Source organism: Montipora capricornis, chromosome 2 (assembly GCF_036669925.1).
Source record: "Montipora capricornis isolate CH-2021 chromosome 2, ASM3666992v2, whole genome shotgun sequence".
NCBI classification, from domain to species: Eukaryota; Metazoa; Cnidaria; class Anthozoa; order Scleractinia; family Acroporidae; genus Montipora; species Montipora capricornis.
Window position 1 is genome coordinate 9,902,257 of NC_090884.1, and position 26,500 is coordinate 9,928,756.

General features: G+C 40.0%; 1 protein-coding gene and 1 pseudogene across 2 annotated transcripts in view; one reads left to right on the top strand and one right to left on the bottom strand.

The window, feature by feature from the left end:
* LOC138033285 (uncharacterized) overlaps window positions 1-2,352 on the top strand; it is a 9,857-nt pseudogene extending 7,505 nt beyond the window's left edge.
* Window positions 1-26,500, bottom strand: part of LOC138038787 (VWFA and cache domain-containing protein 1-like) — a 90,114-nt gene that overhangs the window by 51,534 nt on the left and 12,080 nt on the right. Inside the window, exons 8-15 of one of the 2 annotated variants that reach the window (XM_068884829.1) lie at window positions 24,170-24,250; window positions 23,354-23,666; window positions 22,528-22,716; window positions 21,888-22,228; window positions 21,178-21,328; window positions 20,431-20,657; window positions 18,276-19,699; window positions 16,452-17,690 (exon numbers count right to left, since the gene is read on the bottom strand). In XM_068884829.1, coding sequence (XP_068740930.1) covers window positions 19,311-19,699; window positions 20,431-20,657; window positions 21,178-21,328; window positions 21,888-22,228; window positions 22,528-22,716; window positions 23,354-23,666; window positions 24,170-24,250 — 1,691 coding nt within the window. In that variant the 3' untranslated portion in view covers window positions 16,452-17,690; window positions 18,276-19,310. Of the gene's footprint in view, window positions 1-16,451; window positions 17,691-18,275; window positions 19,700-20,430; window positions 20,658-21,177; window positions 21,329-21,887; window positions 22,229-22,527; window positions 22,717-23,353; window positions 23,667-24,169; window positions 24,251-26,500 lie in introns of those variants that run through there. The other variant, XM_068884830.1, reaches the window with a different exon arrangement.

A 26,500-nucleotide genomic window follows, 5' to 3' on the forward strand; every position in this document is an offset into this window, starting at 1 on the left:
CCGTTATAAATTACGCTCCGCAAATTTAACAGACCAAGGCTCAGGCCCGGGCGCAAGGTATCTTAATCACATATTGCCAGTTCCTTCGCTGTGGACCGGCGTGCTTCGAAAAAGACGGCTCAATTCTCCTATTTGACCCTATTTGTGTTCATTTTCCGCCATTTTGTTCGTATCATTCTCCCGCGGGATTAAGAACTCGCCCAAGGCTTCACGAAATAAAACACATCCTGTCTCCGCCTCACGTGCAGCCATGGATGACCGGTAAGAATCACATTTATTTGTTTGTTTTTCTGAGCCATCTGCATTTGTTTGCACCTAGAACAGATTCCAAACATATTTTTCTTACCTTAGCAGAAATGTGGAGATGTATGAAATATTTTCAAGTGATGAAGTGAGTTGACATTTTTAAAAGTTACCATTGCACACATTTTGATCTGGCTATACTGTCTACTCAATATCCGATTAGTCAGTGGAGCGGCTAGTTGACTTACTATTTTTTTTTTCTTATATTTGAATGGAATACAAGTACACAGTCATTACTGTGTGAAGAAAGGCAGGCGGGTTGAAATATGATATGATGCGGGCATGTGTGAGATAATACAAACAAGGGAAGTGTGGTTGCCCGCTATGTGTTTGCTGAACTAAAAAGGAAGGAAAGACTCAAATGAATCTTGAAATAACTTGGCCAGATATATATATAGTTTAGTGTACTTTGTAGATGGATTGAGTAATTTACAGGTTGATTGAATTGTGGCTTATAGGAGTTGATTGACAACAAAGATGACCATGACCTTGGCAGTGGAGGTGAACACACCCCTGGTAGCAATACAAGTCTGGCAGAGGTATTTAACCGTAGTTAAATACTTTTCTTGACTGAATTGTTCCCCCCCCCCCCCTCCCCTCCTCCCCCATTTTCCTCTCCTTCTTTATAAATTCAAAAATTCAGACGCGTCTCGGTCTGTCCGGAATGAACTAGCAAATGAATTATTACATTAATGCACGTAATAATGTCTGAATTGTGGCTTTTAGGTTTTGATTGATGATAGAAATGATCAAGACAGCAGTGTAGACGAATATTCCAAAGGTTGTGACACAAGTCTGACAAAGGTATTCAAGTGGGCCTTTCTTTTCTTATTTTTCTACTTTATAAAGTTTTATGTCAAATAATTGTCTGGCTGGTATCTTTTTGTCTGGAATAAAAACGGATGGGAAAATTCACATCAAATTGTCTTTTCTCAAATGATAGTAAATAAATGATGGCAGGCCTATCATCACTCTGCCCTCTCGTGATAATATAATGTAATTCAGTGTAGCTTGGTTAAGCTCTCACAAGTACTTTACATTTCTGCTGTCTGAATGAGACATTTGATATCCTCTAAGAAATTTGATGTAATGGACATGTACATATAAATTTACATTTATTTAACTTGAATCTTGACCCTCAACTGCTAAGGTCTGAATGTTAATTCTCGAGCTCCCCACTTACAGCCACACATTTCCTTGCATGTTAATTTTGATATTTTGCTGTCTTAAAAGTATTCCATATCCGATGGTTGTCTTTATTCTCATCTCCAATCTGCTTGACAATTTGCTGATTACTGACCATGAAAATAAGATGTCCGAGGCTTAAGAATATTAACATTTTAATATTTGTTTTAATGAATGTTTTATAGAACCTTGAAGGCTACAGTGATGAAGAAAGCTATGCTGATGAAGAACGGTTCGATGTGTCAAAATCACAAAAAAAAAATGAAGGGAAAGGATTACAAGCTGTACAATGGTAATGTTGAGTGCAAGATGATAACTCTTGAGAGCCTTGATAAAACTTACGTTGTCCCCTTTATGATGAATTGCCAAGAAGAAAGTGCTACAATTATAAGCAAAGCAGTTCCCATCGGAATTCAAGACAATGCAACTTTTGTCTTGAGCCTTGATACACTGGAACACAGAAAAGATTTGTTCTCAGATGAAAATGGGTCATGGGTCATGACAGGCCATACCATGTAAGGCCAAGTTCTATAAGGGATGAAGGGGGCAAAGTGGCTGAACTTGACAATCTCAACAGTCAAGCAAGTGCCGACGTTGCAGTGAGAAGAAGAACGTACACATGTTCCTCCTACACGTCATATCACAAGACAATTGTGTTCATCGAATTTGGTAAAGATATTGAAAAATGGTTCCCACTCGTGCTTCTCAATTACAATTTTGATGGTCAGCCCACAAGATTTAAGATCAAGAAGCATGGTAATCGAACCTCATCCAATATGGCACACATCCGATCCAAAGAGAGCACCAAGCTTAAAGTTGCAGATAAAGCTGTTGAATTTGGTCCAAAGATGGCATTGTTCTTAACAAGAAAGGAGTCTGGTGGTATCTGTGGTGCCGATAGCATTAGTTCGCTCCCACCGAACGTGAAACAGATTGGATACCTCATTCGAAAACCACCTGAAAGAGTAAACAAGGACCCACTTGCATCAGTCCTAGAACTGCAGAAGACAACTTTTCCTGGCTTTATCCGTGAAGTAGTCTGTAATGATCTTCCCACGGTCATATTATTCACTGATCAACAGTTAAACAATATTGTGAAGTTTTGCTGTCACGACGGGGTAAACCAGGTCTCTGAACTTGGAGTTGACGTAACATTTCAACTTGGTCCGTTCTATGTGCTTGTAACAAGTTTTAAGAATACAGTTCTTCGAGGAAAGGGAGCAAAAAAACACCCCTCCTTTTTAGGCCCTGTCATGATCTGCATGACTAGAGACGAATCCACGTACCTAGCATTTATCCATTGCATTACCCGTGAAAATCCTGGTCTAAGTGAATTCCTTCGTGCCACAGGCACTGATGATGAACGTGCGTTAACGAATGCCCTCGCGGCCGGTTTCAGGAATGCAACACCTTTGCTTTGTTACATTCATAGCCAAAGAAATATCAAGGAGAAATGTAGAAAGCTGGGTCTCTCCTCAGCACTAGTGTCCTGCATTTACCAGGATCTCTTCAAAGCAAAAAGTGGATTAATTTGGTCAAGTTCACTAGAAGAGTTTAACAAGAATGCAACAGCACTCATGGAAGGGTGGAACACCCTAGAAAGGTCCGGGAAGTCTGGCCTACCAGCCTTTACACAGTATTTTCGCACCCACACGCTTAATGACATGCGCACAAAGACGGCTGCATTTGTTCTGAAAGGCCTTGGCTTGGGAAACAAGCCATATGAACAGAACATACCTGAGTCAGTAAATGATATGATGAAAGATTGGACGAAGTTCATTGCCCAGGACATGGACAGACTCATTATAAACCTATATGACTTTGTGCAGTCGTTCGATCAAGAGGAAGAAATGTCATGGTTTCAGTTGTCCGACAAGTGGGAGGTCTGCCACCAGTTTCAGCAACATTCACTGACAAAGAGTCAAGCAGAGATGACCCAAGAAGAGCGAAAGGCTTTCCTCAAAAGGGCTAGCAAAGTTTGCTCCGATCCAGAAGCATACAAGAGGTGCTGCAATTTTAAGGTCACACCATTGTCACGTTCCTCAGCTCATCCCTCTATAAGGCAAGCAGCGTGTGATCTCAGCGACCTTTCAGAGCTGAGTGGCCACTTTTCCAAAGAGGAACAATCGAGTCTGCTGGAAAAAGCCAAGACTGTGCTGTGCAACGACCAGTTCCGCCAGGGTTTCAAGGGTAGTGTGTACTTTGTGGACAGTGGAGGACCCCTTCCTCACCGGGTTCAGTGCTTTAAGAGTGGAAAATGTACTTGTGATTGTAATTTCTTTGGGCGAAACAACCTTCTCCATCATTGCCTGTCTATTGCCATCCCGGTCTTAACTGTGTGGTAAACGTTGTGGAGGCCTACCAAGGCAAAAGTCTCAGCCAGATATCAGCAGCTTCTGCTCCAAAAAATGTTGGTGGGAAAGCTCCATCTCGCAAGCGGCATTTACCTGCAACTGAAGTAGCATTCCACCATTCAGATACAGATGCAGATGCACATAATACAGAAGCAAATTTTCAAGCTGAAATTCTCAATCCAACAACTCTTGTTATAAGAAGAGCAGCTAGACCAGTGGATCCCCCATCCTCTGGGCCTTTGGTTCTTAAAAAGATTGCCGGTAACATCAAGAAGTGTGCTAGCTGCTTGAAAGCTGTGAAATCTAATTTTGTGGGATTCCAGAGCCCCGATGATAAGCTTAAAGTTGCAGATAAAGCTGTTGAATTTGGTCCAAAGACGGCATTGTTCTTAACAAGAAAGGAGTCTGGTGGTATCTGTGGTGCCGATAGCATTAGTTCGCTCCCACCGAACGTGAAACAGATTGGATACCTCATTCGAAAACCACCTGAAAGAGTAAACAAGGACCCACTTGCATCAGTCCTAGAACTGCAGAAGACAACTTTTCCTGGCTTTATCCGTGAAGTAGTCTGTAATGATCTTCCCACGGTCATATTATTCACTGATCAACAGTTAAACAATATTGTGAAGTTTTGCTGTCACGACGGGGTAAACCAGGTCTCTGAACTTGGAGTTGACGTAACATTTCAACTCGGTCCATTCTATGTGCTTGTAACAAGTTTTAAGAATACAGTTCTTCGAGGAAAGGGAGCAAAAAAACACCCCTCCTTTTTAGGCCCTGTCATGATCTGCATGACTAGAGACGAATCCACGTACCTAGCATTTATCCATTGCATTACCCGTGAAAATCCTGGTCTAAGTGAATTCCTTCGTGCCACAGGCACTGATGATGAACGTGCGTTAACGAATGCCCTCGCGGCCGGTTTCAGGAATGCAACACCTTTGCTTTGTTACATTCATAGCCAAAGAAATATCAAGGAGAAATGTAGAAAGCTGGGTCTCTCCTCAGCACTAGTGTCCCGCATTTACCAGGATCTCTTCAAAGCAAAAAGTGGATTAATTTGGTCAAGTTCACTAGAAGAGTTTAACAAGAATGCAACAGCACTCATGGAAGGGTGGAACACCCTAGAAAGGTCCGGGAAGTCTGGCCTACCAGCCTTTACACAGTATTTTCGCACCCACACGCTTAATGACATGCGCACAAAGACGGCTGCATTTGTTCTGAAAGGCCTTGGCTTGGGAAACAAGCCATATGAACAGAACATACCTGAGTCAGTAAATGATATGATGAAAGATTGGACGAAGTTCATTGCCCAGGACATGGACAGACTCATTATAAACCTATATGACTTTGTGCAGTCGTTCGATCAAGAGGAAGAAATGTCATGGTTTCAGTTGTCCGACAAGTGGGAGGTCTGCCACCAGTTTCAGCAACATTCACTGACAAAGAGTCAAGCAGAGATGACCCAAGAAGAGCGAAAGGCTTTCCTCAAAAGGGCTAGCAAAGTTTGCTCCGATCCAGAAGCATACAAGAGGTGCTGCAATTTTAAGGTCACACCATTGTCACGTTCCTCAGCTCATCCCTCTATAAGGCAAGCAGCGTGTGATCTCAGCGACCTTTCAGAGCTGAGTGGCCACTTTTCCAAAGAGGAACAATCGAGTCTGCTGGAAAAAGCCAAGACTGTGCTGTGCAACGACCAGTTCCGCCAGGGTTTCAAGGGTAGTGTGTACTTTGTGGACAGTGGAGGACCCCTTCCTCACCGGGTTCAGTGCTTTAAGAGTGGAAAATGTACTTGTGATTGTAATTTCTTTGGGCGAAACAACCTTCTCCATCATTGCCTGTCTATTGCCATCCCGGTCTTAACTGTGTGGTAAACGTTGTGGAGGCCTACCAAGGCAAAAGTCTCAGCCAGATATCAGCAGCTTCTGCTCCAAAAAATGTTGGTGGGAAAGCTCCATCTCGCAAGCGGCATTTACCTGCAACTGAAGTAGCATTCCACCATTCAGATACAGATGCAGATGCACATAATACAGAAGCAAATTTTCAAGCTGAAATTCTCAATCCAACAACTCTTGTTATAAGAAGAGCAGCTAGACCAGTGGATCCCCCATCCTCTGGGCCTTTGGTTCTTAAAAAGATTGCCGGTAACATCAAGAAGTGTGCTAGCTGCTTGAAAGCTGTGAAATCTAATTTTGTGGGATTCCAGAGCCCCGATGATAAGCTGTATTGTTTTGCTAGATTTGAGAGCTATCATATTTTCAACAAGGAAACGAATGCTTGGCAGTTGCTAACATCGACAAGGCACTACCACTTAAACCCTGTGGGCACAAAGGTGTCTTCAAAAATAATATCGGATCATAGTCTCATCGTCACTAGTAGCTTGCGTCAACTGGTTATGGAGAGATGTCAGTGTAATTTAGATTTGTAAGTGTCTGTCATTTCCTTGAATGAGGTTATCAGGGTTCGTACACTCATTTCAAGAAACTCAATTGTGTACTCCCTTCATCCTCTTCCCTGAAGGTTTGTTTTTTAGTGGAACTACCTTGCATGCCTTTAAAGCTAAAGATGGCAACTGAAAATTGCCTAGCAAACAGAAATCAAAGAGAAAGACATTCTATATCCCGAACGTCCCTTCTTAGAGGTTGTCAAATTGTATTATAAATCCTCTTGGGTTTGCCCTGAGACAGCCTAAACGGTTTAAAGTACGAGCCTTGAAATGACAGTTAGCTATCATTCATTTTGTCGGAATTTGAGATCGTCTTTGCTTTAGTTGGGCAAACAGCGTGCACAAAAGAAACGTTTAAGGCTAGGAGTGATTTGGAAATGTTTACATACGAAACGTTTGCTTTGTACACATGTATGAACGTTGCAGTTTTAAACATTATGTTAGAGTTAGTTACAAAGAGGAGATATCACATGTAATCTTTAGCATTGCAGAGAATGTTTGTTGGTTGGCTACTACTTTAAATCAAACTAGACAGTTTATATTTCCTGCCTTACCCTGTATGCAAAGTAGAGTACCAGTGTTAGAGTAGAGGAGAAATGGTGCATGTGTTGGGAGGTATTCTTAACACGAAACTGTTGAGTTCTAACAAATATTTAATGCAAGAGGCTTTGAAACACACCGGCTAAAAGGCTTCTTCATTAATAATATATGACACCACATTAATATATATGACACCAGTTATTAAATTGAGTTCATCCTATAAAACGTCATCCGGTCTACTTTTCTCAAATAACTTAACAGTTGGTTCTTTTCTACTTTCCACTGACGAAGTATTATCCTAGCAGCAATCTGAAAACCCTTCCAATGTTGTCTTTCGTTGTGATACTCCAGACCGATCCGCCATACAATGACTAGCCTGCGATCATGCCCTCCCTCCCTCCCTACGTTTCATCTCGGACCCTCCCTAAAGAAAAGGACACCTGGTCGCAGGTTATACAATAACTACATGTATTTATAGGCTTTATCGTGACGTTTTAAAATTGGACTCTTTCATTAATCTTTATTAAAGCCTTGTCTGTCATAATTCTCAGTAAGATTTCTGCACAGCCCCATACATTATAAATTATCCATGTATTACTTCCTCACAAACAAAGAACAGGCGTGAACAAGAAAATGCATGCATAACTATTGTATGGGGCTCTCCGGAAATCTTGCCCTTCCTTTAAACAGTATAATATGCGTGTACTTCAAATTCTATTCAAAGATATTTAAGGAAAAAAGTCTAAATAGGAAGTCAACTCGCCGCTCCACTAAAAATTGGATGTTAACGTAACCAGATCACAATATGCACAATTTTAACTATAAAGTCAACTCACTTCATTACTTGACGGTATTTCATACACCTCCACATTTCTGCTGAAGCAACAAAAAGCTATTATAGGAATCTGTTCTAACTGCAAACAAATGCAGATGGGCAAGACAAACAAAAAAATACGAGTGATTCATGTTACCCGTCATCCATGGTTTCCTCGAGAAACGTAGACAGGTTGTTTTCCATTTCGTGGAGCCCGGAACGAGTTCGTGAACCCGCGGGAGAATGAGCCGAACAAAAATGGGGGAAGGAACAAGGAACCTCATTATCGGTCTTTTTCGAAGTACTCCGGTCCACAGTGAAGGGATTAATACAACTTGCGCCCGAGCCTGAGCCTTAGTCTTTAAATTTGCGGCGCACAACGGTTAAGATTTCGCAGACATGAGTGATCTATCCAGACTACCGGTAAGTCAAATCTTTAGGTGTTATGTATATTTTAAATTTATTTTTATTTCTATGTTGTTTTTGTGGGGGGTCCGTGGAGGGGGTCCGTCGGGGTAGTCCGTGGACCCGGTCCGTATGGGGGTCCATTGTCCGGGGGTCAGTGTTTTCGGGTCACCCTTAGGTAAACAAGCGGTGATGGTTAAACCCAGGCGGTAGCGAGTTTACTTTGACGATACTCTGTGTTTGACCGCAGATAACGAAAGACCGGACAACGTGACAAAAGCGCCAAGATATTTGGGAGTTTAGCGTTGTGTAACAGACATCTCAAGAAACCAGAAGGGGACTAAGATAAAATCCAACAAATAATAATTGAGTACGTCAAATTTGGCTCCTCCATTCCGTGTGTTTAAAAGATTATTTTACATGTATAAATACTTATACATGTATATATTTTGTCCTCTTTTTCTCTCATAACAAGGACCAGCGCGGGTCACGTCTTTATTTACCTTTTCTTTCTTTGTTTTTTTTTTTACGGTCTTTTTGGTTTTAAAATAATTAACCACGGCGTCAGAAAAAAAAATGAAAAAAAATTCCGTTACGCAGTTTCTCGTTACGCCTTTACGCAGTTACCCGTTACGCGTTTTACTAACAACTGAATTTTAATGTTTTTACGATCGATTGTCACTAGTCGTTCGCTGGGAATTCGAAATTCAGAATTTTATATAAAAACTATGTTATTTTTTCTTCATCTGTCTTTTGCCTTGCCTTTTATTGTTGCAGGACTTTTATTTTGCGGATTGGCGATTTTTTGAGGTTTGCGGGAACAAATTTTTGCGCCGCGAATTCACTGAAATTTCCGCTGGGAACTAATTTTTGCGGTTTTCTTTTCAAGCAGCAAGACTATTTTCAACTTCCATTACTTTTGGTAAAAAAAAAACCCCTGAATCATCGAGAGCGGGTGGAAAAACTGATGTGGCATCCTGGAGGCCTTAGGAAACGGTGTCCCGTCGGATGGCCCGTTCTTTGAGTTCGTTTCTTATGCCTCAGAGACTGGAAAAGTATAGACTTAACCTTTTATCGTTTCATTTTGTTTGTAGCAACCAATTGCTTTTTCTCAATGCAAATATCAAAAAAAAACGATCTTTTTGACTCCACTGTATGTGGATTAAAAGCCATTTTTAGTTATATTAACGGGAGTAAATTTTTACAGTTTTTAATTTTGCCGGTGTTTTTTCAGTCTACTGGAAATTGTTTTTGCGGATCAAGTATACTATCCGCAAAATCCGCAAGAATTAAACCCTGCGAAATACAAGTGTTATACCGTAGCTCCCGGCTTTTGCGATACTATTTGGTGCAAACATAAGCTAAAAAAAATTTCATCTGTCTTCAGATTAGACTGAAAAGAAGAGAAATTATGAAGCGAAAACAACATGTTCAGACCTTCCTTAGTGTGTGGCATAAACGTTTGCTTAGTGGAACTCTAGACATGCATGACATGCAGGAAAACGTCCGTCAGAGCAATTTGCTGTTAGTTTTTCTGCAGACTGTTTCACTTAAGGGGGCTATGTCAGGTTATTTTAGGGTGTTTCGGCAAAATCTTTAGTTAATCACGAGTTTAAAACTCGAAAATGGTAATATGGAATTCCTTTACCAATAGGATTATTGTTGCATCACAAACGAATTGATTCTGAGAAAAAAAACGACCTTTATCCGGGCGATTTGTCATAATTTTGAAAAACGTCGGGCCGATTTTTTTCATATCCATGCTTCTCTTTCCTTTTGCAGTATTTCTTTTATGTTGTTCAACAGTTTTAAGTGGTTATTACAATGTTTCATTCATACATACATACTTAATTGACCGCTCCCCATAGGGGCTTTTCAGGGCCAATGAAACACAACGAAACGACAGAACAGAACAACAACTGTTAAGAATCCCAACTGGCTGGAGGCAAATCAGTTGGCTATTTACAAGTGCGGCTGGGAAGTTGAACCAGGGACTACCAGGATCAAGCATTTGTCAAAGTCAACGAACGGTCAGAGCGGGTCTTGAACCCGGGATCTCCGGATCTCAAGGCAAGCGCCCTAACCACAGGGCCACACTGCCTCCTCTTTGGGAATTTTGGGACTTTTGGGGGAAAAAAAAGGAAAGGAAAGCAACTTATTAAGTGTCTAGTCCTTCTGGTGCACTAATTGGAGACACTGTAAACTGAAATTAACAAATAACGCAAGTCAAGGCAAATGTTCAGGAGATGGGAAAACCGGAGTACCCGAAGAAAAACCTCTCGGTGCATAGCAGAGAACCAAAAAACTCAACCCACATATGATGCCTAGTCTGGGAATCGAACTCGAGCCACTTTGGTGGGAGGCAAGTGCTGTCATCACTGCGCCATCCCCTGCACCCAAATCATAGAATTATATCATTATGAGTGACATAGCCCCTTTAAAGAAGAAACGAGTGAGTTTCAAACAAGAGCGTGTTTTGTTATCTTTGAACTGAATTTTTTACTAAAGCTTAAAAAGTAAAAGACCTCAAAACGGGACACGACATTATAAAATAATTCAACGTGTGAACGTGTGAGCCAAAGGGCCATTGCTGGCATGAAGTCTGGGTGACTCCTCAAATGGTCTACATCACCCCCCTCCCCCCTACTTAAAAGTATTTACTGGAACGCTACAGTTCAATACCACCCAATTCAGTGCCTTCTGTTTTTGTGTAACACGTAACACAGGCAATCCAGTCTACGCTCGTCTAGTTGTTTGTTCATATGGGAAAGTTTAACCAGGTCGACCAGGATGAAATCCAAGAAACAAAACCAAATTGGGGTCACATAAAGTTGTATCGTTCGCGACTATCGTAGCTTTGTTGCTTTACTTTTCATGCTAATTCGTATGCTTCTGAAGTGGAAACACATACAAGGCAAAAATTATGCCACTTAAGTGATCCGAAAGCGAAGCTATTTTGTCCAAAAAGTTTCGTCCCGGTCAACCAGGCTGGAGTGTTTATATGGGAAAGTTAACGAGCCGGCTTCTCATATGACCACATCGGGATTTTTACGAAGACAGCAGTGGCGAGGCGAGATCTAGGAAAACAAGCTCGGTTGACCGGGCTCATATGGAGAGGCGCTTAGTTTGGTTTTCAGGTCCTTGATTGGTTTAAAAAACAAAGTCAAAACGCTCTCATCGTGTCGATTATTATTTTTGAACAGTTATTGTAATGCCGGTCCTTTACATAAGTAACAAAGTAAGATATGAATTTCATTTCACGTGCAAATCTTGTTACTTAGGTACCAAAACGCGCTAAGCAACAAGGGACTGGCTTCCATTTCCACCCCTTACATATTTGGTGCAGGAGTGGTGATAACCGCTGCCCACACTATTTACCGTGGTTAGACAAGCAGCCGCCACACAACAAATGACAAAGTTATTGCCGTTATGGGTGCGGACTTTCCTTTATCATACTTCCAAAAGTGAGTCTCAAACATAGGCGAACCTTCTATCGGAACATGACCATATACAGTGATAGGCCAATGAAATTTCAAATGTAGTTCTTATTTTTAACATTATCATTATCGTTATCGTGATAGTGATCGTGATCATTATCATTACTATGTCACTTCTGGTTCATAACCTGGTAAATTGCCGGAGATAACACATTGACTAGCATCCCTCACAGGGTGTTTATCCTACTAATCGGTGAAATGTTTTCAGACTCCTGACAGATACATATCCAAAATGTAAAGAAAACAACTTTGACTGTTTCGTTCTGAACGCAACTGGATTTCTAATCATGCACGATGATTTCCTTGCTCCTGATCTAACCACCAAAACACTGGAGTATGTCCACATCACCGAAAAAGAAAAAGACGTTGCCGAAGATCTGCTACAGAGAGGTTATCTGGTGAAAGAAGAATGCCGCAATTTGGAGAAAATCAAACTACAGAACTTTTACCAGCTTAAGATTCCATTACAAGGCGTGGATACGTTGGACAGTGGAGTCCGTTGCAAGAAGTACCAGCTCTCTAGTGTGGTGGGAACTAATGCATTTTTAGGTAAGAAAGTGAATAATTTTGGTGATCTTGTCGACGCGGCCCACGATACCTTTCGCAGCACAAAGAATTTCAATGGCAGATGCACGTTTTAAAATACTACCTTTTTAATTCATGTTACATTTAACTCCACTCTCCTATTATCCAAGCAAATTGTCATTAGGCATTAAGACGGACTCGTGTGAGTGGATGGAAACGGAGGCCTTAGAGATAATAATATTTAAAGTAATTTTGGGAAAAAAATAACTTTTAATGGATATCGAAGGAATCAATTTTCTTAGGTAGCTGGGTATGCGTTTAGTGTTCACTGTCATTATCTCTCATTTTCTTATCTACCCTACGTTGCACGACGGACATTTAATCTTCTTGGCCCAACTATATACTGAGAACCCAACCGTAAACCCTTTTGCACTGTCAGTACAATGCAAAATTCAGCTGATTCGTTTTCAATAATCTGGTTATTCATTTTAATGGGATTTCTTAACAGGCTTGTTCCCCGACCTGATCCACAATGTTGACATAAATGTTTCTTTCATCAGGCATCATATCACGTGACAGTTCATAATAATAATAATAATAATAATAATAATAATCAGTTTAATTACTCTTTTTGTGGCTTAACAGCTAAATTACAAGAGTGGTCAAAGTACTAATCATATATATGGTCATAGATACATTATCATGAAACATTTTACTAGGAATATCTATGTCCTCACACATCTTCAAACATTTACTAAGCTCAGAACGTTCCCGTCAGTCTTGCTCTGCGGATTGTTTCGAAATCCTTGATATCGCCCCTACTAAATTTCAACTTAAACTCAAGGAGGCCATGCATATAAATTGGGAAAAGCCTTATTTAAACCAACAAGTTCATCACGTCAACCTGACACTTACGCTTTAGTCTCTACATTCTTTCTAACACTCTGTAACTCACTCAAATATGTATTTCTTGTCACTTAATCATATTTAATTATGCATGTTTCGCCTAGTTGTTATATAGTCCCAACGGTTTTTCAAATATTTTGTAACTGACGATGATGTTTGTAACATCGAAACATGTCTTCGAAATTAAAAAATGTCGTAACTCTCTTAAAGATAACGAATATCTATATGTAATAAATTTGTCGAGACGGTTAGTAGAGGCCATGGCGGGATCTCCTCTGATGGTGCCTGAACGTAGATTGTATCCATGGGACACAGTTGTGCGCTGTGGTAGCAAGTTGGCAAGAACACCTACTCCAGGTCTTGCAAATGTTCCAGTAACAAAGAATGCTCCAGTGTGCAGGGTTTGACTTGCCAGTGTCCATGCTCTTCACGACTTAACTTCCATTATTGTAGAAGCGAGTTTCCGGCCAGCAAGTAAGAAAAGCTAAGATAACGCTCTTTGCACTGCACCTGTCAATGACAAGCGAACTCTAAGTTTAGGACGCTAACGAATGAATTTTAAACTGTGGTAAATTCATCTCACAAAGGTCTCCAGAAAGAAAACCATTTATTGAACCAGTTTGAAAAGGTTCGCCTTTGATATAAGGTTTTTAGGTTTATCTGCCGGGTTTTTTTTCTTCATAACTTTGATTTGCATCAGTGTAATTCAGGGTCATGTGATGGGGTAGTGGGTTGCTATTAGTGCATTAGAGACAAAAACGACGCTCCACTTTCCAACAGATACTGGGCTGATATCAACACCTGTTATGGCGGCAAGGAAGGTAGGTTGCATTGAATTTCTTACTGGTCAGTTTAGCACGTAGTGCAGCGCTCGCTTATACCATCACGACTTGGATTTTCTGGCGAAAACGGTTCCGTGTAAACACTTCCAAACCGCATTGATTTTGCCGCGGTTTCGAAGAAATGAAACCGTGTCGATGTGAAACCGCATTCGTGTAAACGCTGCCATAGTCAAGTGTCGGATATAGGTCAAGTGTGTTAATTAAGCAGATGAGTCCTATAGCGATGACGACATCAGTTATTGCTATCATGCTCAGGTGGGTTAGGGGGGGAAGGGGGTGCAGCGAACCGCAGAGCACTGGGAACTTCGTTTTCGATACTACCCCAAAGTGGCCTCCTCTGCATCGACCGTTAATAACAAACGAAGCCGTACCGGGGTGGCAGACCGTAATTTCTTTATTCTTTATTCCTCTGGGTCTCCCGACACGCCTGCATTGTCTCAGTGATGTCGTGGTAGTTTATAGGACTTTGTACGTAGTAGGCTGTTCGCGATCGTAACCTTCAAGGAATTACGGTTTATATCAGCAAATCTGTTGATTTTGTTGATCGGTCTTATCAGTCTAAATAAAGATATTATTATTCTTAAATACTTTTGTTCTTGGGCCATCGTAGTTTGATCAAAAATAAGACACAAACAGCAGTGATAAACATATTGAACTTTTTCATTTTGATAATGACTTGACGTTTCGTATGTGCTCTACATACATTTTCAAAAGTAACCGTTGAAATTTAAAACAGCTATTTATATATAACAAATCGGATGAGGGGACTGGAACCTAGATTAAGCAAATACTTAACAGTAAAATATATAATAATAATTATAATAATAATAATAATGACAGAAAAGATTAATAAAGCATCAGCTTTTCACTTCCGACGTTGACGTTGAAAGCTGGCTCAAGTTCTTGAATAAAGAAGGTCTCTTTTATTAAATTCACCATTGAATTTGAACATAACAATGCAATTCCGTTTTTGGACATTCTTGTCACACGTAATCCAAACAACGCATTCACGACATCCATCTACCGAAAGAAAACTTTCACAGGTCTCTACACGAAATGGGATTCCTTCACTCCACGAAAATACAAAATAAACCTCATCCGCTCCCTCACTTATCGCTACTACCGTCTTTGTTCATCTGGTTCCTTGCTACAATCTGCCCTCATTGATCTTCGAAAACTCCTTCTTCAGAACGGCTACCCACAAGGCATAATCAACTATCATATCAACGATGTTTTGAACAAAAACAGACAACATCAGCATAGCGATCCAGTGTCTACAGTTCCTAAGAAAGATATTGTTATCCTACTTCCCTACTTAGGTTTGCAAGGCAATTAAGTCGCTAAACGCCTGAAATCTTGTGTGTACAAATTCTACTCTTGTGTTAACCTTAAGATTGTTTTTCAGAGCACTCGATGTATAAAATCTTTCTTTCCTTACAAGGACCGTATTAATCGTTCACAACAATCCAGAGTTATTTACAGAGCAAATTGTTGGGATTGTAATGATTTTTACATCGGTAAAACTAAACGGCGGCTTCACGATAGAAAAACCGAACATTTTAAGGCCCTAGCTAAAAATGACAATACTTCAGCCATTGCTGACCACGTCAAGGCCACTGGACATAACATCAAGTGGGATCATTTTGATATTTTAGCGAAGGGCAAAACTGACTATCATTGTAAAATAAAAGAAACCTTCTTTATTCAAGAACTTGAGCCAGCTTTCAACGTCAACGTCGGAAGTGAAAAGCTGATGCTTTATTAATCTTTTCTGTTTTTATTATTATTATTATAATTATTATTATTATATTTTACTGTTAAGTATTTGCTTAATCTAGGTTCCAGTCCCCTCATCCGATTTGTTATATATAAATAGCTGTTTTAAATTTCAACGGTTACTTTTGAAAATGTATGTAGAGCACATACGAAACGTCAAGTCATTATCAAAATGAAAAAGTTCAATATGTTTATCACTGCTGTTTGTGTCTTATTATTATTCTTATTCTTCTTCTTCTTCTTCTTCTTCTTCTTCTTCTTATTATTATTATTATTATTATTATTATTATTATTATTAATTATGCAAATAAAATTTTGTCCCGTAGTTTGTCAACGGTAAATTTTTTTATTCCCCTGGGTCTTCCGACACGACCGTTTTCTCTCAGATGTTAATAGTGGTGTAATTAAATTTCACTGGCTTTAGTAAGTCCATCCACAAAATATTCGAAGCACATTATCGTACGAGAACAAAGTTTATTTGTATTTGCATGTTAATTCCTTTAACACTTGAGTCAATGCAGTCATGTCGGGAGACCCAGGGAAATAAAGAAGTTTGCGGTTGACAACTAGGGTCTGCCACCCGGGTAGGGCTCAGTTTGTTATCAACGGTCGAAGCCGTGGCCACTATTGCGTTGATGGTGGGTTGAATTGAAAGTTCAATCTTTGTCAATTGATTCTCATGTGGTATTGTGACCGTGGGAACACTTCATCCAGGAAAATGACTCAAATTGGTGGCTCCTGAGAATTTAGTCTCCGGCCTTGGGATTTTAATATAAACGTTGAAAACCCAGAAATTGAAACATTGCTCAAATCGCGTCGGATCTGGAAAATGACCACACAGGACGGAATCTATCCACAATGGCAACGAGGTTAGGCTTTTTTATTGAGATTTTAGTCATATAATTCTCTTCTTAAGCTTTTTATCGTGATTCCCATACAAATCCTTACATTTTTGTCGGTCTTGCTCACACTGAGCTTGGGGCGCCTGTGGTTTTGCGAATGGAATGGAACGAGACCGTTCGGACTCGTCGCGATCTATTCGACACCAAAAAATCTTCAACCCGGAAATTTTGGTTGAATGGATAGCGCCCAAGGTCACGCACTATTTTTCTGAGACATTTGCAACAGCTGAGTCACCATTTTAATCACGACTGAGTCGAAAGAACTTCGCCAATCCAAACTATGATTTACGAGAATTAAAACAATTAAAAATTCGGACTGGTGGCCATGTCTTTGAAACGTAAATGAGTGCACCATGCAGAACTTTTTTCAAGTGTCACAACTCATGGCTTCGTGTTCTATGAGCACCGTTACTGAGACCTTGTACTCATATGAATCGCTTAGTACTTCGTAATCAACATATCATAGTTTGAATTGGCTAAGTTCTTTTTTATTTGCTAGAATTAATTAGTTTCTAATTATCCATTCGACACCAAAGCGATAATTTCGCACCATCATGATAATAATTGTATAAAGCGTTAACGAGCTGTCAAGTACGGCCACCGTACTTGAACTTCGAGCAACCTGAACCTGTTTAGGTGGTCTGCAACCAATCTCTAGAGGCACAGATAACAATACTGCAATGTACAACTGCTGGTGGTCGAATAAGAGGATCTAATGAGAGATCTTCTGTTTTCTTCCATCAACATGGCGGCCGATGACGTCACGTGAAAACTACCTATATACATATTTTTTCACTCGTTGTAACTTTTTATTGTTCATACTTCAGGTGGCACTATAGTAATTATCGTAGCATTTTTAGCACATTTAACCGAGGTAAGAGTATGACATTATTACATGTACCATACGAGATTGACAGTAGTGCTTGGCCAAGTGCAATGCCACATATAGCTGTCCCCAGAAATACTATTTTTCCTTTATTACAGAAATAAGAATAATCCCTAGATGGACTATGAAACAACATATTTCTTGCCTCTTCTCCATTTTTCCCAAGAGAAAATATGGAGAAACTTGAAGTTACAACTCATTGTGAAAGAAAATGAAATGATCAGTTAAATAGATTAAAATACATTATTACAACTAAAGGCGAAAAAACCATTAAAATTTACAAATGATACAAAATTGACCATACAATTGCTATAGATCGTTTTCACTGTCACGCAATAAAAAAATAAATCGAAAACCATCCAGTGGAAAAAGTCAAGAATTCGTGATGTTGTAGAAGATAAATGAAGAAGACACTTCTCCAAGTTTTAGGCCCGTGCGTTTCCCCAAACTTCAGATATTCGTCGAAATGTTTCGCAGAAATTTACAGAGCCCAGTATGAAAACGCCATGTTGGTGCACATCTGTGGTGCACCAATATGGCGGCCGGAAAATAGTGTCAACATCTGTTACTTACTTTGGCTATCTAGGCGAGTGATCATCTGTACTGAACAGACAGCTATTTACTTAAGCACTTTTCCTAATACTTTAAATTCTAAAAAGGCTCAAAACCATGAGATAAATATACATTTCTCAATAAACTCGATCGTCGCCTCGTGTCACGCACCGCTGTAACTCAGAAATTCAAAATGCTCTGGTTTCCAAACGAAGCACGCTATTGAGCTTTAAAATTGCAAATGGATACAAATTTACCGCCTCTTATGCCTGATGAGGATAAAAACTTTCGTGGCTCTTTAGTTTTGGATTTTAGAAAATGATGACGTCACGTGAAAACGACCTATAGTAGATGTAATTATTTTTACAATGACTGCGAAAATTCTCGCGCGCTCATTGGCTAATTTTTATAGTCAATAAAAGGACAGACACATAAATTTATAATTTATGCGATAATGACGCGGTATTGGTCGCGTCAGATTGAAGTTTCTCGCATTTTTATCTCGCTTTCTTCTCGTGTTTTGACTTAATTTTGACGCCTCTGCCTTTTTGTAGTCTTTTGTAGTCTCCGCCTTTTTGTAGTCTCTGCGTTTTTGTAGTCTGTAGTCTGTCAAAGTAGTCTGCGGATCCACAGCTACTTTGACAAATGTTATGACGCAATTCATGATCAATAACAGGACAGACGCATGAAAAACTGACATCAATTTGTTAAATATAGGAAGGCAAAGCCAAACGATGCTATCTTCTGGAGGTCATATAAACCAAAACTGTGTTTCCCGGTACTTGTGAATGCACCTAACCAGTTGGCCAGAAAAGTCTACAGATTTTATGAAAAAGCAAGATAAATATATATGCAGGACTGAAATGTTATAACGACCGTTTAGAAGGAACTCGTAGCAGATATGTCAAGGGTGGTACATCTCAAGAACGTTAGCCTACATTTTCAAGTTTGTCGATTAAAATCCATCTCAGTGTTCTCATTCATATTCAGTCTTGTTCCACTCCCATCTTATAATCAGGGTTAAATGGGGGCGCTGTCGGAACCACAGGCGACACTGTTTGATCATAACTCCGCGGTGGCAAGTAGATCATGGTGGAGTGCACAGGAACACCAGGCTACAGTCTTGTTCAGGTGACCTATCTCACCACCTTGATTGTTTCCGTTGATTATTAAGAGTAAATTTTACACATTATAAAGAAGCGACTTCATACATTGTGGCTTGTCCTTTTAAAAGTATCATAACTCGTTATTTGATGTACTTTCTGATTTCTACTTTTTGTACGTTAATACCATAACAAGAAAGACACTTCACAAGCTCAGTTCTAATCTAGACTGCACCGGCACCCACTCCTCCCTTATAAAAAGTAAAGTCACTGCTTACGAGCCAACTCCACCCTTATAATACGGGTTATATGGTGGCGCTGTCGCCTGAACCACAGGCGACACTGTTTGATCATAACTCGGCGGTGGCAAGTGGATCATGGTGGAGTGCACAGGACCACCAGGCCCCTGGCCGTATGGGGGATATGCTGGAGGAGGAGCATTGTAAGACACCGTGGCGGGCGGAGCAGCCACTGGTTGGACAGGTTGGTTCTTGGGTACCCCTTCTCTCTTACTGCATTTGACGACTATAATCACTGCTACAATAATAGCAGCTATTACTCCAATGACGATACCAGCAATGGCTCCACCGGAAATTCCACCCTTGTCATCGTCATCGTTGTCGGGGTCTTTAGGAGCGTCACCGCTTCCAGGAGCTCTTGTGCCTGAAGAAATAGATAAAGCAATATCCTTTTATTTACCCTGAACAATCAAGTCAGTGGATTTCACCTGACAAGAGAATTCCTTTCACTAATCGCAATTTCGACTGGTAACGAAACATCCCAAGCCACATGTCTCGAAACATTTTACTTGTAGCAATTATCACTCGTTATGATAGATTTACTTTCGTAATGATGACCTCTTCCCTACTTTAACTGGATCGCACCCAGTCAAAATACATATTTTGTTCTAATTTACATTACGTGCTGAAGAATTTACGGTAACATTATAAGAAAAGCCCCCAATTCTTTCATAAAAGAAGAAGGTGACAGCTTTGTTTTCGTCGGTTGTTTTCAAGGCTCCAGTTGAGACGTTTACCATGAGAACATGTACAGGCAGTAATCAGTAGGTACAACCTCGATCCAATAACAACAACAACGTTAGCTAGAACTTCTCACTTAACACTTGAGCTCGCTCGCGTAAATCCGAAACTTAAGAACAACAACAAGTTTTATGTAAACAGGCTATTAATAGCGAACTCGTGACCATTAACTTCATTATAGAAATTGACAACTTCGTTTCTAGAACGTTCTGGAACAACAAGAAAAGGTAAGGAAACTCTAGAAAATTCTAGATATCATAACAGTGACCTCAAAGCCCCTGAGTGAGTCGTTGCATCCGATAACAGAACTGCTTCTTATACAAATTGACCAGGAAGAAATTTAATGCAGCCTACCTTCCTTGCCGCCATAACAGGTGTTGATATCAGCGCAGTATCTGTTGGAAAGTGGAGCGTCGTTTTTGTCTCTAACGCACCAAAAGCAACCCACTACCCCGTCACATGACCCTGAATCTGTCTTCTCGTTGCATTTTGGGTCAAAGCATTTCTCTAAGCCACTTACGGAAGGATCATTGACTTGCTCAGATGGAACGACTGTTGCGGGCACAGGACAAATAGAGGTGCTGCGAAGGAAGAAAAAGGCAAAAAGACAACGTTTTTCAGGGAAGCTATGTAAACTATATTTTTAGAGCAGTACCCGCACCAATTGGTGGTTTGCAAGCATTCCCGGGAGATTCAAATAACAAAGACCGTGGCGACCATGTTGAATGGTTTTTGATCAACTACGCAGCATAACGGCGATGATGACGGTTCCGAACGATTCTTAAACACATCACATACCCAGTCCACATTTAGTGCCATTACTTCCCCTTCCAATGACACATGCCAACTCTGAGATTCAAAACCTAACAGTATCTTACACTGATGTAAATCAAAATTATGAAAAGGAAAAAACAGATAAACCTAAAAACCTTAGATCAAAGACGAAACTTTCCAAATTGGTTCAATAAATGGTTTTGTTTCTGGAGACCTTTGTGAGATGAATTTACCACAGTTTAAAATTCATTGGTTAGGGTCCTAAACTTAGAGTTCGCTTGTTATTGACAGGTGCAGTGCAAAGAGCGTTATCTTAGCTTTTCTTACTTGCTGGTCGGAAACTCGCTTCTACAATAATGGAAGTTAAGTCGTGAAGAGCATGGACACTGGCAAGTCAAACCCTGCACATTGGAGCATTCTTTGTTACTGGAACACGTGCAAGACCTGGAGTAGCATGAACTGTCACGTGATATGATTCCTGATGAAAGAAACATGTATGTCAACATTGCTGATTAGGTCGAGGAACATGCCTGTTAAGAAATTCCAATAAAATGAATAACCAGATTATTGAAAAGGACCGATCAGCTGAATTTTGCGTTGTACTGGCAGTGCAATAGGGCCTACGGTTAGGTTCTCGGTATATAGTCGCCTGGGCCAAGACGATTACATTTCCGTCGGGCCAACGCAGGGTAGATAAGAAAATGAGAGATAAATGACAGTGAACTCTAACCGCATACTCAGCTACCTACGAAAATTTGATTCTTTTGTACTCATTGATTTCTTCGATATCCATTAAAAGTTCTTTTTCCCAAAATACTTTAAAAATTATTATCTCTGATGCCTCTGTCTCCATTCATTCACACGAGTCCATCTTAATGCCTAATGACAATTTGCTTGGAAAATATTGGAGTTAAATGTAACATAAATGAAAAAGGTAAAATTTTAAAACATGTGTCTGCCATTAAAATTCATTGTGCAGCTGCAAAAGGTATCGTGGGCGGCGTCGACAAGATCACCAAAATTATTCACTTTCTTACCTAAAAATGCATTGGTTCCCACCACACTAGAGAGCTGGTACTTCTTGCAACGGACTCCACTGTCCAACGTATTTACGCCTTGTAATGGAATCTTAAGCTCGTAAAAGTTCTGTAGTTTGATTTTCTCCAAATTACGGCATTCTTCTTTCACCAGATAACGTTTCTGTAGCAGATCTTCGGCGACGTCTTTTTCTTTTTCGGTGATGTGGACATATTCCAGTGTTTTGGCGGTTATATCAGGCACAAGGAAATCATCGTGCATGATTAGAAATCCAGCTGCGTCCAGAACGAAACAGTCAAAGTTGTTTTCTTTACATTTTGGATATGTATCTGTCAGGAGTCTGAAGACATTTCACCGATTAGCAGGATAAACACCATGTGAGGGATGCTAGTCAATGTGTTATCGCCGGCATTTTAACAGGTCATGAACCAGAAGTGTAATAATAATGATAATGATAATGATCACGATCACGATTGCGATCACGATCGCGATCACGCTAACGATCACGATCGCAATCACGATAACGATAATGATAATCGTAAAAATAATGACCTGAAAAAACTACATTTGAAATTTCATTGGCCTATCACTGTAAATGGTCATGTTCCGATAGAAGGGTAGCCTAAGTTTCAGACTCACTTTTGGAAGTATGATAAAGGAAAGTCCGCACCCATAACGGCAATAACTTTGTCATTTGTTGTGTGCTGGCTGTTTGTCTCACCACGGTAAATAGTGTGGGCAGCGGTTATCACCACTCCTGCACCAAAGGCGTCTATGTAAGGGGTGGAAAGAGCAACCAGTCCTTTGTTGCTTAGCGCGGTGTGGTACCTAAATAACAAGATTTGCACGTGAAATAAATTTCATATCTTACTTTGTTACTTATATAAAGGATCGGCATTATACTAACTGTTCAAAAATAATAATCGACATCGTGAGAGCTTTTTTACTTTGTTTTTTAAACCAATCAAGGACCTGAAAACCAAACTAAGCGCCTCTCCATATGAGCCCGGTCGACCCAGCTTGTTTTCCGAGATCTCGTCTCGCCACTGCTGTCTTCCAAAAAATTTAGATGTGGTCATATGAGAAGCCGGGCTCGGTAACTTTCCCATATAGACACTCCAGCCTGGGTGACCGGGACGAAACTTTTTTGACAAAATAGCTTCGCTTTCGGATCCTTAAAATGGCATGATTTGTGACTCGTATGTGTTTCCACTTCAGAAGTATACGAAGCAGCATTAAAAGTAAGGCAGCAAAGCTACAAGATTCACGAACGATACAACTTTATGTGACCCCAATTTGGTTTTGTTTCTTGGATTTCATCCCGGTCGACCTGGCTGAAATTTCCCATATGAACAAACAACAAAGTTAAGTTTGTCCCGGAAACCGAGCAGGCCGGGTTACCTGGCTCATATGAGCATTTTTCATGTGCATTTTTTCGTTGGTACTTCACAGGCAGCTACTTTACCATGGTCTTTTCCTTGGGTCGTACGATTTCGCCAGCGATGTCCCTGGCGTCATTCTGAACACGCCATTGGCGGTACCAATATATCTCCAAACCAGATACTTCGTGTAATCCATCTTTTCACGAAACCAAATATCTTCAACCTTTCGTGTTGCTAGAACTGTGTCCCGAATACCCTCTTTAAAGCCGGGGTTTGGCGAGCTTGTACTTGTCATAAATCTTCTATAAGCTTCTATTTCAGGGACTGTCTCATCTAAACCAAGGTAGGTATATGGATCTTTAAACGCTTCTGCTCCAAACTTCACCACAGTCGAATCTGTAATAACAATTTCTAATTACGGAAGATAATTCTCTTTAAACTACAAATCTAAAGAGGAAGGGGTAGCTTAATGCATAAGGGGGCTTATTAGAGACGAGAAGGACTTACTTCAACTCAAGCATTAGTAATAGTACTAAACTGATGCCACGAAGTAGCAATAAAAAAAAAGGAGAAATGAGTTTATATGGCATTTACTCTATTTTACTCCAAATGAAGCATTGCTCCTTTTCACTCTGTTCGTTAAAGCAGAATGCGATAAACAAACGATACATTATAAAACACAATACTATAGCACGAGCCTCAATTTTGGTCGCAGTTACGTCAGATTTGAGGAATATAAATACTCCTAGTCGCTTCACGCTTCAGAAACCGCGATAAGCTGCGGCTTGATGGGCCTTTTGGCTCGTATGCAGACTTCTCCTTTACCTAAATTGCCCAAGTCATCTTATGAAATACATTTACTGATTATAATTGTAATAATGTTAACATTTTCTATTGACCTTTTGCAGCATATCTTGAAAAGTGAACACAAGGATCATCAGGTTTAATTAAGTCCAGGCGATGATACAAGAACTTGAAGCCTGTGGAATTCAATGAAAAAAAAAAGACAGAACAAGTTAGTTGAGTTTGTGAAAACATGAAAGTGACCTGGGAAATTATGTCGCCTTGCAAGTAGCTAGTTAGTACGTGTCTGAATCTATATATCTGTACAACTTTCTATCCACAGTCCTGGAATACCGTTACTTTTTTTTTTACATAAAAACCTTACGGTCTCTTTTTATTAAAATAAGGTTTCTATAGCAGCTTTATTTTTACAAACCTACTTTTCAGGAGCACCCAACGAGAAAATAGCTCAAAACCACTTAAACATAGCATTGTTAAACGTATTTTCGTATTTAAACGGTAGATATACGCATATTTTTATCCCCTAAAAATTTATCATCTGTTCGGATTCCCTAGCCCGAAATTTATAGGGATCAAAACTTACCTTTTCGAAAATGTCAGCCAGAAAAAATGCTCCCGGAAATTCTAGGTGACTTTTTTAGGGTAAAAATCCGTTAAAAATGGGCAATTATACCATGTTTTAGATGTTCGAAAAACTTAGGACAGGCAGGCAAGCAAGGAATTTTACAACAAATGTTCCGAAAATTCTAGATCTAAAATCGTCTTCCGAAAAGATATTTTCCGAAAATTGATGTTGAGTGCCCCTGACTTTTCCAAATATTTTGAATTTCACTTTAGATAAAATTTCATTGCACGCAGTAACTTTTTCATTTTATATCAATGGTATCAACCTTTTGTTGGTTTTGATTCTGTAAGACAGTTTTCTAGTTTTCAGAATGTGCAGGGTTTTTTTTTGGCGGTTTTCTGAAGCCACGTAAAGATGAAGCAATCCAAGATGACGAATTTTGGAAAGGCTGACGTAACTCTCACGTTATGTGACGTCAACGTGCATTGTTGTCACAATTTTCAGGGGAGTGTTGGAGGATGTTGGGAAATTTCCTTTCATTCAACTCGTGTATTTGATTCCACTGATGTTTTATCAACCTATAAAACATGATATCTCTTGGTGAAAACAACGCTACAGAATCTTTTTATTTCGGAAGAGTTAACGGACCATTACTATCTACTTATTAACCGAGAGAGATGTCTTAAACCGAGACCTTGCCGTATTGACCGGCCTATACACCTTATTCAAAAATGGCGGACACGCGGAACGACCTAGGTTCTAATACATGAAAGCGAGGTTTGGTAGGCCGTATTTCAGTCTGGAAAAGTTTGGTAGCGGCTGTCAGCAAAGCGCCCTGGATTTATGTTATACGATATTCCGGTCTTATCATAGCTAAATCCTCATAAAATGGCGTGCTTAAGTAGTGCAGTGAATGACTCAGTTATTCTTCCCGAAGATGACATTCCCGGAGCCTTGTTAGCTGGGCTAAATCCTTCTTCGTTGAAGAATGAAGAGTTGCGGTTTTGTTTGCGCGATGCGATGTAGTGGGGTTTCCCTACACGGTAAGCACAAGGTTTGATTTTAAGTAATAGTTTAACAGTTGTTTTTCGAGGTTTATGAGTTATACTTTTTTTAAAAAAATGCGCTTTGCGGAGTGGAGGAATACGTGAAAAGTGGACGCGATCAAATGGTGATAGATCCTGAACCGGACGAAATTTATACCAAAAGAAAAAAAGAGGATTACGAATATTATGAGCTGCACTCCTTCGTCATCACCCAGCGTGAAATACCCTAACCTGCGATCAAGCGTACTTTTCTTGAGACAGGGCGCTAAAAAGTACGCCTGATACAATTTCTTAACGAGTCGTCTGCCGCCCACCTGTCAAGAGTGATGTTATCATGTGTCATGCTATAAATGTGAGCCAATCAGATTTTACCGGAAATTACCTGCACGCTGCGATTCAAGTAAAGACGCGACAAAAACAAAATAGCACTCTGGCTTTGATTTCTGCAATCAAAGCTATTTCTGCAAATCCTGCTTGACAGTTGGTGCGGTTTCTCTGTTCAAGCCACCAAGGAACAAATAATTTCGAGATAAAATGGCAGAAAAAGCCCGAATTCTTCATGTCATCATCAGGCGCAATCAACAGTACAATAAACTTTATTTAAACTCGAATATTTGAGATGACAGTAAAAGATGCTATAAAAATAGATATGAGGAAAATGGACTTTGAGAAATTCTAGTTTTTCAGCAGCAGCTACTCAGCTATCATTTTGTTAGAAGTGTGTTGAGATTGTTCAGCGATTCCGTAAACAGTGTCGAATTTCTCTGTCAAGCTCATCTGATTCTCCGAATGTGGCAGCCCTAGAGTTCTATTCG